The sequence below is a fragment of the Leucopleurus acutus genome (assembly GCF_964270905.1).
Source record: "Leucopleurus acutus genome assembly, chromosome: 3".
In the NCBI taxonomy this organism is placed as follows: domain Eukaryota; kingdom Metazoa; phylum Chordata; class Mammalia; order Artiodactyla; family Delphinidae; genus Leucopleurus; species Leucopleurus acutus.
This window is the reverse complement of record NC_139145.1, coordinates 164,540,579-164,555,474: the sequence shown is the minus strand read 5'-3', so window position 1 is coordinate 164,555,474 and position 14,896 is coordinate 164,540,579. Positions and strand designations below refer to the sequence as shown.

Sequence of the window (14,896 nt, the reverse complement as noted above, 5' to 3'; positions counted from 1 at the left end):
ATGGAAAGAAGTCTGCATGTTGATTATAGTGGACACCTGTTAGGTTGTCTCCCAATCTTACCCTCCCTGGTTCTCCTCAGCTGATAATAAACGCTCCCAACCACGCAAGTGGATCTCATCCCCTCTGCTTTTACCATATGACCCCACAGTTAACAGGTCCAGGACAAGGCACCACATTAGAATTGGCTAACCCAACCTTTTCCTTAGGAACTTGGAGATGAGGCTGGTTCCGTGATATGTTCTTAGGAGCTGCTGACGGCCATACGCTGCTCCTGTGGACTGGTCCGGGGGTGGGAGGAGGGACAAGAGAAGGAAGAGAGAATGGGGCTTCGAGACCAAGAGGGGTCCAGGTGCTGAGCTGGTCCTGGTACCACTGTTTCAAGGCCAGCTGTAACCCTGCCTTTGAGATCTGCCAGGCATTGCTGATCATTTATTTGCTCAAGCTACCTCTGGTCACAATCATTGCTAAAGTAACAAACAAATGGAAACAAATTTCTATATTCTAATAATGCTGTTTCAACAGAAGATAAAAGTTAATTTTCTAAGATCTAAGACGGAACACATGCAGAAGTCTTTGATCACAGATCATTACCCAAAGCTATATTTATGACCCTTTAATCCATGAAAAAGAGCCTTCAGTCATTAATCTGCAATCACAAAATGCAGGCCAAGCTTGCTATCGGTCACCTCCATGATGAAGATGCCTCTCCCTTCTGCATGGGTAATGATAACCAGCATTACACAGAACGGAAAAAATAAACACCAGACTGTCAACAGGAGTTTCATTATCCAACCTACGTGAAGGTCATTAGTCTGCTTGCAAAACTCTTCATAATCCTGCTCAAAATCCATTTTCTGCTGGTCTAAGAAATTATATTCCTTTCCCTTTATGGTGGCAACAATACCCTGAAATGTTATGAAAGAAATAAGACAATATTTCAATATTTTTGCATTACTTAGGTAAATATGACCTTTAAATATAGAACCTGCGCAATCATTCCCCAAAAATCAACTTAAGAGGAGCCTTATTTCTTTAATTATTCTCATTGCTTCATGTATATTACAGGTAGTATAATATTGCCGAAAGCATTCAAATATATAATTTTGAAAGCATTTTCATGAGACTTTATGTATTTCTGAAGAAAAATATCAAATAAAAACCTCACCTGAAAAGTAGGAAAGATGTTCTGTCTAAAAATTTCTTACAAATTACATCGGAAGTAATGAAAAAGAAAAAGAAGCCCAAGGAACTTCCCTAGTGGCCCAGTGGTAAAGAATCCACCTTGCAATGCAGGGGACGCACGTTCAATCCCTGGTGGGGAACCAAGATCCCACATGCCGCGACGCAACTAAGCCCTCATGCCACAACTACTGAGCTCACGTGCCTCAGCTAGAGAGCTTGCATGCCGCAACTACAGAGCCCATGCACCCTGGAGCCTGCACGCCACAACTAGAGAAAGAGAAAACCCGCACACAACAACTAGAGAGAAGCCCGTGCGCCTCAAGGGAAGAGCAAGGGAAGATCCCGCATGCCTCAACGAAGATCCCATGTGCTGCAACTAAGACCTGACGCAGCCGAAAGAAAGTAAGGGAGGGAGGGAGGGAGGGAGGAAGGAAGGAAGCAAGCAAGCCCAAAGTAGAATTTACTAAAATATTTTTCATTGAAAAGTTTGTCTTCTCAGAAAATAAATAAGACTTTAACAAAATACAAACAACTTAGGAAGAACACAGTTATAACATCTGCAGATGAAAAACTATCCTCCAAGCCTCAAATGTCCTAAATAAAATATCAAACCATAATCTACTATTTAAAGAATCTCTAGAATTAATTGCTTCCTCCAAAGCTGCAGTCTATGACTATAACAGTGCAAATTAGGAAACTCATCTTCTTGAAAATACTATTATCCAAAGTTCTGTTTGCTCTGAATAATGAGCTCTAATGTTCTGTGATCATTCTTAACCAGGTACTAAGTCGTTCTCAAACTCGGTGCCCGCACTGTTGATACAGGCCTATAATCTTTATGAAGAATGTTGGGCCAGCTTCCACAAACGCTTCTTCAAAGATATTTCCATTTAAACATCACCTCAAGTGTCTCAATAGACAAGAGTGTATAAGCTGCATAACTTCTTGAATCAAGTTTACAAGTTAAAACAACCTACTCTTTCATGCCGTATAACTACAAAATTAGGTCTATTCAGAAATTGTGTATATATAATGTTATAATGCTACCCATCATGTTATAGGAAATGTGTAAAAGAAGTATGGAAAAGCTACATTCCTACATCTTAAAGTTATATTTTAAAAGATTTGCGGCCCTTAGAAAATTCTGCTTTCTGATTGGATTTAATGGTCGCTTAAGAGTATTAAGTAAATAAGCTGATTAATCATGACCTTTAAACCAACTAATCAAACTCCATCTACTAAATCATTTACTTGACAGATATTTATTGCACACCTATTATATGCCAGCAAACTTGGAAGATACAGAAATGAACAGAACAAAGAAACATCCCTGCCCTCGGGAATTTACATCCTCGGTCGGGGAGAGAGGGTGGGAATCTATGAAAGTCACAAATAAATGAACAGGATAATTGCAGACAGTGAAAAAATAAGTAACATAGAGTGACTGAGGTGAAACAGAGCTCAAGGAAAACTTAATTGAGAGGGTCATTTAAATCAAGATCTAGAGGCCAAGGAGAAAATAACCATGTGATGATTCAGAGGCAGAACTTTCCAGAAAAAAGGCTCTGCAAGCCCTAAGGTGGGCTGAAGTGACCTGTCCTGTGTCTGGAGTACTTTGAATGAGGAGAAGAGAAGCAGGTGAGGAGGCCAGAGGGGTGGACAGGGCCCTGAATCCACACAAGGACCCTGAGTTTCATTTCCATGGCCGCACTTTGAGCTTCTCACATTGGTTCTAATACACGAAAATCTCACCTTACACTTTCATGGACCATCTACATTTTACCTCACTACCTTCTGGTACATCCATTTTAATCAGTATTTCACTTTAGATTCTGAAAGCAATTTTTCTTCCCAGTATTTTTATCCGGTTGGAATAGTCTTTATCTGCATTTAGATGTACAGTTCAACTTCTCCTTCAAAGACAAACTTTTAAATATGCTCCAAAGTTATTTTTTTCATTAAGAATAAAAATTAACTAGATTCCAAACTGAAAAATAAATGGACATAGTCCATCTTTGTCTTGCAAAACTGTCAGTTTCAGAGAATAGATTATCCACCTTGCAGATTACATACAGCTCACCTGAAATATTTCCCACTATATATAGAGGGTGGGAATCTATGTAAGTCACAAATAAATGAACAGGATAATTGCAGACAGTGATAAAATAAGTAACATAGAGTGACTGAGGTGAAACAGAGCTCAAGGAAAACTTAATTGAGAGGGTCATTTAAATCAAGATCTAGAGGCCAAGGAGAAAATAACCATGTGATGATTCAGAGGCAGAACTTTCTATATATATATAGAAAAGGTTTTTTCTTTTTCTCTCCCCAAATCTGATATACTCAGGAAATGAAAAGATTGCTTATATCGACCTAAACTTTTAGAGTAGAAAAATCAATGAGTGACAGTAAATTATATGATCCTTCTCAAATTCAAGTACAAAAAAAAATTAAGGTTTAGTGTCACTGTCCCCAAACAAGAAAAAACTGACTATATCCACATTAAAAATGCAAAGCACATCGTGTTTGCAAATTGTTTTTTAAAAATCTTCGAAACATTAGATCCCTGTGCCCACTTTAAAAACTAAGATTAGTTACACATATATCCTTACAACATAAAGCTGTCAAAAGTCAAAATAATTAAGAATAGTAGAGCTAGGGCTTCCCTGGGGGCGCAGTGGTTGAGAGTCCGCCTGCCGATGCAGGGGACACAGGTTCGTGCCCGGGTCCGGGAAGACCCCACATGCCGCGGAGCGGCTGGGCCCGTGAGCCATGGCCGCTGGGCCTGCGCGTCCGGAGCCTGTGCTCCACAACGGGAGAGGCCCTAACAGTGAGAGGCCCACGTACCGCAAAAAAAAAAATAGTAGAGCTAAAATAAAATCCAATCCCTATTATTTTTTCAACATGAGTCCATATAAATGCTTAACTGCAGATATAATCAGATACCAACCACTCAGAACTCAGGGTCAACGAGAGACTGACACGCAGTATATGCTTGATGAAATATTTCTTGCATGAACAAATGAAATAATAAGTTATATTTAAACATTTTTCTTGTGCTACTAATGAAAACGCTTTTGCTAATGATGATTAATTTTAGGCTATAGGGAAGTCATTCTCATAATCACATAGCTGAAAAGAATATATTAGCTCCATTACACAATTCTCAAATAGAGTTAACTTCTTTATTGTTTAAGGGCCATGAGCTTATCTTTTACATTAGAGACTGATTATTTAAGGCTTTCTGAATACAGTCATTTGCATAACACATTAACGTTTTATTATGGATAAGGGTAGCAAATTTAGTTTTGAAAACAGTACCTGGTATTCAGTGACCATGTTTTCCAGTCCTTCAATCTTAGAATCTTGTAGGACTGAATATGTCTTGAAGGTAGTAAAGATGTCCATTATCTTGGCAAGACGTCTGTGGAAAGTTTCAAATTTTCCAAAAATATACATCTCACTGAATTCAAATTGTTTTTCATTTGGATCTTGTTTAAGCTTTTGTTTGGTCTTGTGAAAGCAGTGCTGGTATTCCTTAAAGTAAAAACCAAAATACAAGAAAGGGAACACAACAAAGATATCAACCTTATTCTCTTAAGTGAAAGCGACAGCAAATTTAGGGTGGAATTACAAAACCTTTCAGTTTCATGCCTCTGTAGCTACTCCTTCATCAGCCTGGGATGTCATCTTTTCCCATCCCCCAACCTAGCAAACTCCTAATTTTTTTTTTTTTTTCTTTTTGGCCACATGGCATACGGAACTTCCCTGACCAGGGATCAAACCCATGCACCCTGCGTTGGAAACGTGGAGTCTTAACCACTGGACCACCAGGGAAGTTCAAACTCCTAATTATTCATAAGGTGACTCAAAGATGCAGCCTTTCCCCCTGGGTCCCACTGTGTTAGTTAGAAGCTTAACTCTTTGTGTATCTCTCCGTTCGTCTACAAGAAGCTTAAGGAAAACTACTTCATTTTTGTATCTCTAGTACTTAGTGTGGTGTTGGCACATAGCAGGCCCTCAAAAAGGGTAAAGTAAGTGAACAAATGTGGGGGACTGATTTATTAACATTCAAGTTTTCTTAACAGTAAAAGATTACCATTCCTTTTAGCAACCACTAATATGATAACTGCTAAATGATTTAAGGTGCATTGGCAAAAAACAATGTAAAAATAATAAAAAATCTAAATATATTATCAAGTTGACCGTTACCTGCTTCAGTTTAATTGCAGATAATATTTTTTCCACAGCAACATCCTGTGGTTGGCTCCAGATCGAAGCAGTCCCATTGTTGGTAATATAGGCTTTACATGCAGATATCATCTGATTGGTCACCTGGGATTTTCCAATAAAACGATGCCAAGGACATTAAGCAGCCATCAAACATAAATTGAGCTAAAGGGTCCTTAGCTCCCCTACCTCTCCGAGTATAAAATCTGTAAATAAATCTTTGGATGTATTGTTTTTCCATCACAACTATGATCAAGCACTAACCCTCTTTCTTTCCAGCTTTATTGAAGTATAACTGACGAACAAAAATTGTATATATTTAAGGTGTGCAATGTGAGGCCTGATGTACATATACATAATGAAATGATTAGCAAAATCGAGTATTAACACATCCAACACTTCAGATAATTACCATTGTGTGTGTGTGTTGAGAAAACTTAAGATCTGCTCTCTTAGCAATTTTCAAGTGTACAAAACAATATCAGCCATAGTCACCATGCTGTACATTAGGTCCCAGAACTCAGTCACCTTATAACTCAAAGTTTGTAGCCTTTAACCCACATCTCCCCATGTTCCACACTCCCCCAGACCCTGGCAACCACCATTTTACTCTCTGCTTCTATTTGTTCAACTTTTTAAGTTCTACACATCTATCATCAAAGTCATTTGTAAAATCACAGAGCTGGAAGCACTGCAGAAAATTGCCAATTCAGACCCCTGTGTTAATGCAGGATGAACATCCTAACCAACCAAGAAGGGATTCACTTCCCTACCTAAAAGCTGTCAAGAGCTTCCCCCACCCCGTCTCCTTCTTCAGCAGCCTGCTCTAAAATCTAACTCACGGTTTCCCAGTGCCATGAGACGAATTGTCCACCCTGATCATTTCATGCCACCATGATCTGTAGCAGAAATGTCAAAAGCAGAAGGCAACAGAGGAAAGAGGAAAGATAATGTGTGTAACTGCCAACATTTTATTTATCTCTCCAAACTTAAAAAAAAAAAAAAGACTTCAGAATTCTTTTGGTGATTTTTTAATAAATTAAAAGGAAAACTAGAGGTCTATACTGTAGGTATGGAATGACATGATGTCTGGGATTTGCAGTGCAAAGGTTAGGTGCAACAAAATCGGCCATGTGTTGATAGTTGATGATTGGGTGACACGTACATATACATACAATTCTCTTTCCTTTTGTACCTGCTACAAATTTTTCATAATGAAAGGTTTTTGAAAATGAGAGAAATGGTGGTTTCACAATTATGTTCCAAAATAAGCCTTGCAAATGCATGAAACTTGGAGTAATAACACAAATTGACTTTTGAGTCTTCTTCTCAGGGAATACCCCTCCTGACCCCAACATAACATTAATGTGTGAAGAAGTCGGAAGAGGGTCTTGTGGATTCCCCTCCTTTCTCCCTGAGTACGAGAGCAGAAGGAAGTTTCCCATCAAGCTCTCAAGGCTGGATGTCCCTATTCCTGGGAAGAATCATGCCTCTTACTGCATTAGTATTCACAACACAGTCCTGATGAGTCAAAAATGCCTCTATTTAATACAACATTTAAAACTTTCGCCTTGGTAATGAAAAAGTCATTTACTTCTTAGAGACTGTTCAAAAATGGGAAAAAGCAACAATGCTCACCATAAACACTTATGAGTTAGGACATAAGGTTTAAACATCGTTATGGTTTTGGGCAGAATCATTATAATTGCTTTATGGATTACTGGAACGTTGCAAGTGGCTCTTATTACCATGATTACTGTTCTAATAACACCAAGTAAACAACTGTGGCATCAAATAAATTTGGAGCAGTGGCACATAAAATACGAAACTGAAGATAGCCAGTTAAATATAGTTTTTCTTAATTAAAATTTACCCAATAGATAGAAATCATGTGCTAAATAAAATAAGGAAAGAAATTCTAAAAAGAATCTTTCTTTCATTTTTATTATATATAAAAAATATAAATATATATTTATATACATATATATAAATAATACAATATTTATTATATTAATTACTTTGGGAAATAATGCCTTATGATTTGCTAGAATCAGCCTCCTCTCTCTATTGAGAGATTAACCTTTTTTTTTTAATTGTAGGGTACATAGACATTGGATTGCACCAATGTGGTAATTTCTTTTTTAAAAAAAAATGATTTATGGTTTTTTTTAATATTTATTTATTTATTTTTGGCTGTGTTGGGTCTTAGTTGTGGCGCGCAGGCTCAGTAGTTGTGGCGCATGGGCTCTCTAGTTGTGGCCTGCGGGCTCTAGAGCATGCAGGCTTAGTTGCTCCATAGCATGTGGGATCTTAGTTCCCTGACCAGGGACCAAACCCGCGTCCCCTGCATTGGAAGGCGGATTCTTAACCACTGGACCACCAGGGAAGTCCCATGGTCATTTCTAATTATAAAAAAAAAAAAAATTAACCATTGGCAAAGAAATCTAAGTGACCATGGACTCTATGCTATGCACTTACCTTTACAAACAGAGATGTGATCTTCTCAGAGGTGTTATAATAATGAGAGATACTATAGATCATTTTAATTGCATTTATAAGTGCAGGAATAGCATCAATCATGGATATCTGGAAAACATCACAAAAGTTTTCAGGGAAACAGATATCAAACTCAGCAAAATTCCAATAGGCTAATCCTTCTTACTTCGTTAGAAAAAAATTTAGGTAAAAGATTTTTATTTAAATTTTTAAAATATTATCTATCACTCTACATAGATAGAATATATTTAGGGGTAATTTTATTTTTATTATTTAGTCACACACAGTTAATCAAATTTTGTTTCAATGCAAGAAACACTAACTTTCTGTTATGGACAAGGAAGTTGTGTTAACAGTTAATTTTGTAATAAATAAAAACAGGCACATCCTAAAGTTAAAATAAAAAAAAAAGAAGAAGAAAAAGAATGAGCCAATAACTCTTCCCACAGTTATTTGAGTATAGTCCAGGATGTCAACTGCAATATTTAATAGGAAATGGAATATGCAATAAACGTTTTTAAAATATAACGTCGCATGTCCTGTCCATCTTATCTGGATAGATAAATAGATGCTAGACAGACAGATATATGATATAAATATTATATAGAGAGAGATATAGAGAGAGAGAGACACAGAAGTAGATAGCCAAGTGTGTGTGTGTGTGTGTGTATATATATATATATATATATATATAAACTTTCTTAAGAATAAAAAGAAGTTTCTGGGCTTCCCTGGTGGCGCAGTGGTTGGGAGTCCGCCTGCCGATGCAGGGGACACGGGTTCGTGCCCCGGTCTGGGAGGGTCCCACATGCCGCGGAGCGGCTGGGCCCGTGAGCCATGGCCGCTGAGCCTCCGCTTCCGGAGCCTGTGCTCCGTGACGGGAGAGGCCCCAATAGTGAGAGGCCCCAATAGTGAGAGGCCCGTGTACCGCAAAAAAAAAAAAAAAAAAAAAAGTTTCTAAGACTTTTCCAACAGACTGTAATATTCACGAACCAAAACTCCACACTCAATTCAGTTAGTGCGAAAGGGTCATCAGTACACCAAGGGGGTAGAAATCTCTAACTCACAGGGTCACTACTGTACAAGGGGTCACAGCAATTCCCAAGTGTGTACAGATATTTGACATTGTCCTTTGCTTCATTAGCTGCATCAGTGATTCGAATATCCATCTCCCGCCACGTCTAAGCACAGTACAGGAAAGAAAGTTTAATGCAATTATTAATAGAGGAAATTCCACTATAACAGCTGCTAAAAGTCATCACAAGTCCCATGAGTCAGACTTGCAGTCTGCCCTATGCATCTCACATAAAACTGAATCCGGAGGGGTGGGGGGCATTGCCACACTCAAGAGCAATTTAAATGTTTTGACAAAATTTTCAAAGGTATCTCTTCCAGGCCTTCTCTTATGACATCTATTCAATAACTAGGACAAAGCCTCAAGAGGGCAGCACCTCCATTTAAACCTACACCCTTTCTCCTCCACAGACTGCTGAATCCATTTTGCACCTTACTCCCATATTGTCTATGGTAAAGAACTGAAGGGAGCCTCCAGCCAACAGCCAGCAAGGAACTGAATCCCACAACAATCACATAAGCAACTTGGAAGCAAATCCCAATCAGGCCTTCAGATGAGCCAACACCCTGACCGCAACCTCAGGCTAGATCTCAAGTCAGATGCTCCCAGCTAAGCTGCACCCAAACCCCTGACCCATAGACTATGAGATAATGTTTGTTGTTTCAGGTGGCTAAGTGTTGGGGTAATTTGTTACACAGGGATATAAAGCAAATACACCAGTGCTAAAAAAAAAAAAAAAAAAAAAATAGATAAGGTAAGGTTTCATTATTACTACTCCTCGTTGGTCTGAATTCATAATATACATACAATCATGTTATTATGTTACATCTTAATGACTTGCAGTGCCCTCTAATAATACATATACGTACGTGTACACCAGTCGACAAATACCTTTCATTCAAAGGCTATTTCCACAGTATCCAAAATTATAAAAGGACAGTATAATCCAAACTTAAAGTTGTTTTCATAGAGGTAGAATGACATTTTTCTGTTCCTAATTCCCCCAGGACATATGCATACAGAATTCTCATTCCCACTTCATAAAGCAAAAAGCAACCTTCAGAAGTTTCGACCTGGAAGCAGCAAGCACTGCCAACACAGCCTTCACATCTGGGCTCTTCCACTGATCCAGAAGGTAGTTAAATCTAGACAGTCTTTTTTTCCAGTACTCCAACTCTGCTCGGGGCCCAAGGTCATCCGCTTCCGTCCGTAGCTGATTGCTTCCGGCAAGGACCTGCAAGTGCACAGAAGGCCCATGAACCAGTGAGTAGGGCTGGAGATATAAAAGTTATACATAAGCAAAATATAAGGAAAGAAGTGAATTCTGCTACCTGAATCGTGATAGATTTTTACTCATCTGCATGCTTCAAATGACAGCCTTTTACTAACCTAACATGTATCCATTGTTTTAATTTCAACAAAAATTTAGTTGACTCATTCTAACGGAAAACTATTTGTTAAAGGAGCTTTCGTGAACTTTCGGAGGACGTGACCTCAGAAAGTTTCCTTGGCTATTCACGTAGAACCTCAGAGAACAATAACCTTGGAAAGCCCTCATGCCTTCAGTTGGTTAATTTCCATTATGCTTCCTTATTGATGTAACATCCAGTTTCACTTGGGACTTTTCTGAAAATATTTATTTATTTTTAATTTTTTTTTTTTTTTTTTTTTTTTTTTTTTTTTTTGCGGTACGCGGCCCTCTCCCGTTGCGGAGCACAGGCTCCGGACGCGCAGGCTCAGCGGCCGTGGCTCACGGGCCCAGCCGCTCCGCGGCATGTGGGATCTTCCCGGACCGGGGCACGTACCCGTGTCCCCTACATCGGCAGGCGGACTCTCAACCACTGCGCCACCAGGGAAGCCCTGAAAATATTTTTTTTTAAGGTTAAGTCTTGAGCTTTGTTTTGGAGGACACACTGAATTAGAAAGCTTCTTGTACTTCTACAGAGAGATTCTCTTCAAAGTAACTTACACCTTTCAGAAAAAAAAACTGGCCAAGTACAGTCATTTAGTTATATAAGTATATAAAGTTATTTACTTTCATCTCCTAGAATTCTTACTATCTCTTAACTAATGACTATAAATTAAAATTGCACTGAACCTGTCACCTTGTTAGGGACTTGTGGTACAATACTTAGGCAAATGGGAATGGGATGTGACATACCTTCTTCCACGGGCTGGTTCAGTAACGTGGCATCTGAACTAGTCAGTGTTCAGATAGCTAGTTTCTGATGTTTCGTTTCTGAAAATTACCTGCTCTGTTTGTTTGATCCATACTTTCATACAACCTTCTATTTTTTCCAAAGTCTCAGGGTTATTAGCTAGAGTCAAGTAGTCTACAGGTTCCTTCAGGGTTTTCAGTTCGAATATGTCACACTTTTGAAGGTTCACCTAATTAAAATGAAAGTTAAATAATCAGATGATGCTATTTTAACACACACAAACACACACACTTCTGACTGATCCAAAAGCATCTTAAGGGGATTCTCTCTAGTCTAAACTATCTTGCTCCCTGAGAAATGTCCTTGAAATCACAGTGAGACATACTGCATTGAGCACACCAGTAGAGGTGATTGGTTCTGAGGTCAAATTTTGGGTCAAAAAAAAAAACACCGAACAGTGAACTAGAGAGAGAGAGAGAGACATAATATCACAGAATTTGAGAATTGATAGGGAACTTGGAAATTAAGTAGTCAACTCATGAAACCAAAGAAAGTGGGGGGCCTTCAAAAAAATTGACTGGGGGAGAGGGGTAATGCTAATCTATCACATTCTTTTTGGAAACTAACCAGAGGAAAAGACGTTCATGTCCTTATCCAAAAACTTCCTTATGGTTAGCAAGTTCAATGGCAAATACACAGATTCATTTCAGGAGGGAGGGGTGGAGAGGGGTAGGAAAAGAGGTGTGTTGGATTTTGACTTGACAAAGAAACCTAGGATATTTTTAAACACACATAACCCCAAAACACCTCAATATTTGATGAGGACATTTTCCTTCTGGTAAGAGTGCACCTGGCCCTGTGAATCTCTCAGTTGAGGTCTCAGCTCCCCACTCCTCACTCCTGACAGACACTGCACCCTCCGTCTGCCACACCTCCTGGACCTCTCCTTGGTTTTACAGGGGAGGCTTCCAGGCTTCATGAAGTGGCACTGCCTGTCTCCTGTGTGAGGTTCCATCCCACATTTTTTAAAACCTCTACCGCAGTATGAAGTGGAACCATATGAAAACACTACTCTTTTCAGTAGAACAACTATTTAATTTGGTTCAACTTGCATTTAGGATGGCCTGCATCATAGTTAATTGCAAATAGAGCTCAGATGTTAGCTGGAATCATCCTGCCCCTGTCTGGATAACATTTAGTCAACTCCCCCATCCCACATCCTTTAGAAGGCCTATAGCATCCCTCCCTGCCAATATCCCAATAGGTCCCAAAAGTTCTCAGTATTCCCTGGAGAGCAGTGAACATTACACTGCCATTGGTCTAATGGGATCCATTTCTCTATCTCCCACTCATGCCTGCCCTGGGCTGTCATCTATCATGGTTTTGTATCCACCACCATCTACCCCAGGTAATCACTAACACAGGTTTACTGTAGGTGGCACAAATTTTATTGAAGCTAAATCCCGCAAATGCCAAACTGATTCTTAAAGGCCCTTTTGGTCACTGGCTGGACTACAGGACCCAACCCACTCTCTCTAGATATGTCAATTCGTCTCTCCTTCTCCCTCCTCTTCAAGACTTCCTCCCATCCCTACCCACCATCACCCCCCCATCTTCCCCCAGCACACAGCTATCACTAACCACCCCCCCTCACACACACACACACACCACACACACACACACACACACACACACACACACACACACACACACACACACACACACCACACTCTGGCTGCAAATTCCTTTCCTTCTAGGCTGCAGAGCAATACCAGAAGCACTTCATACTCTTCTCTTTGAGTCCAACATCTGACATGACAAGAGTAAAACCCTCCATTGCGGCCAACATTTCTTTGGAACCCCTAATGCACTCATCGCTCCAAATTATAGGAATTTAAATCTAGTCACCGCCACCTCTTCAGGGGGCAACAAAAACACCCACAAAGTATTTTCAAGATTTGCAAGTAGTGGAATCAAGACCCTCTAAGAGAAGTATTACACACTTACATATTGATCTGTTCACCATCAGATAATGTTTGAAGGAATAACTTGTTTGTTCTTACCTTCTCCTTCAAACTCTCCTGTGCACTGACCAGGACACTCACGAAGCCTTCCAGGGAGCCCAGGAACTCCTGCTGAAGGCTGGAGGCTTCCGGAAGGCCCTCGAGCTCACCCCAGCCGTGGCTTGTGGCCCTGAGAGCAGGAATGAAGATGTCCGACAGCAGACGTCTCACACTGTTGAGCAAACCCCCGTCTGCAGTGTCAAGCATGTTGAAGCTCACCTCCTGCAAAACAATCGGGAAAACCTTTATGGTAAAAATTATCTTCAACTGCAGCCTAGCTACTGAGTCATTTCTGATGGTGTTCATTAACCAAATGTCCTATGGGAATAAATGAAGACCAACCAAATGAGAAAAGCAAAGGCTGTTTATTCAGAGCAAGAATTGATTCCTTGCAATAGCAAGGGAGTCGGCCACCATCACTTGCATTTCAGCAGAGACTCAAAAGCAGGCAGAGGAGTGGGAAAGCTTCCTAGTGGAGAAAAGGGAGGCTCAGGTGGGACCTGAGGGGAGGTTGTTGGCCTGGGGAAGCTGAAGGTGGGCTCACTAGAAGCAGGGCACCCTATGTGATTGGTTAAGGGTGCACATTTGGCCTTCTCTGGTTGGCCCCAAGGAAGTATGTTGAAAGTACAGACAAAAATTGAGGCTGGCAGTCATGAATCAAGTCCTGGCCATTTTGACCAATTGTTAGAGAAGTTACTAATTCATTTCCTAGCTGGCTTCCTACCAGGTTGACACAGCGGTCTGGCTACCTGTGTTGTTTATTGCAGGTAAGGGAGGTTGATTTCCTGAGCAGATTGCTGCGGGCTGTCGGTCAAAGTCTTTTGGTAGATGGTCTGTTTGTATATTGTCTCTTGATCCAGTAAATTATTATTTTGACACCTAGCTAAGACATAAGCTTTATACTCTTCTAAATTTCAATCATCAAATAAAAGCATGGGGTGACTTCCCTGATGGTCCAGTGGTTAAGACTCTGCGCTCCCAATGCAGGGATCCCAGGTTCGATCCCTGGTCAGGGAATTAGATCCCACATCCATGCTGCAACTAAAGATCCCGCATGCCACAACTAAGACCCAGCACAGCCAAATAAATAAATTTAAAAAATAAAAGCATGGGGACTTCCCTGGTGGCACAGTGGTTAAGAATCCGCCTGCCAATGCAGGGGACATGGGTTCAATCCCTGGTCCAGGAAGATCTCACATGCCGCGGAGCAACTAAGCCCGTGCACCACAACTATTGAGCCCATGAGTCACAACTACTGAAGCCCACGCGCCTAGAGCCTGTGCAGCACAACAAAGAGTAGCCCCCGCTCACTGCAACTGGAGAAAGCCCATGCCCAGCAATGAAGACCCAACGCACCAAAATAAATAAATAAATAAATAATTTTTTAAAAGGATTTTAAAATAAATAAAAATAAAAGCAGAAATAAGTAGAATACCAGATGTTTACCAGTTTATTTGCTCCAAGCAGCTAATGCACCCATTGAAGGAAGGGGAGACTTGTACAGATGCATTTTATTTTGCAAAAAAAAATAAAGTTATACAGAAGACCCTTGAGTAATGCTGGGGTTACGGGCTCCCACCCTACGAGCAGTTGGAAAATCTGGGTGTAACGTATAGCCACCCCTCCATATCCGCAGCTTCTTATCCCTGGTTTCGCATCCTCAGATTCAGCCGTGGACCATATAGTACTG

General features: G+C 40.2%; 1 protein-coding gene across 1 annotated transcript in view; it reads right to left on the bottom strand.

Moving 5' to 3' along the window:
- Positions 1 to 14,896, bottom strand: part of DNAH5 (dynein axonemal heavy chain 5) — a gene marked incomplete at both ends in the record, with an annotated part of 214,130 nt that overhangs the window by 182,794 nt on the left and 16,440 nt on the right. The window contains 8 exons of the mRNA XM_082837242.1: positions 799 to 906; positions 4,505 to 4,720; positions 5,396 to 5,518; positions 7,892 to 7,999; positions 8,977 to 9,090; positions 10,042 to 10,218; positions 11,235 to 11,372; positions 13,207 to 13,428. Of these exons, the coding sequence (XP_082693368.1) occupies positions 799 to 906; positions 4,505 to 4,720; positions 5,396 to 5,518; positions 7,892 to 7,999; positions 8,977 to 9,090; positions 10,042 to 10,218; positions 11,235 to 11,372; positions 13,207 to 13,428 (1,206 nt within the window). The remainder of the gene's footprint in view (positions 1 to 798; positions 907 to 4,504; positions 4,721 to 5,395; positions 5,519 to 7,891; positions 8,000 to 8,976; positions 9,091 to 10,041; positions 10,219 to 11,234; positions 11,373 to 13,206; positions 13,429 to 14,896) is intronic.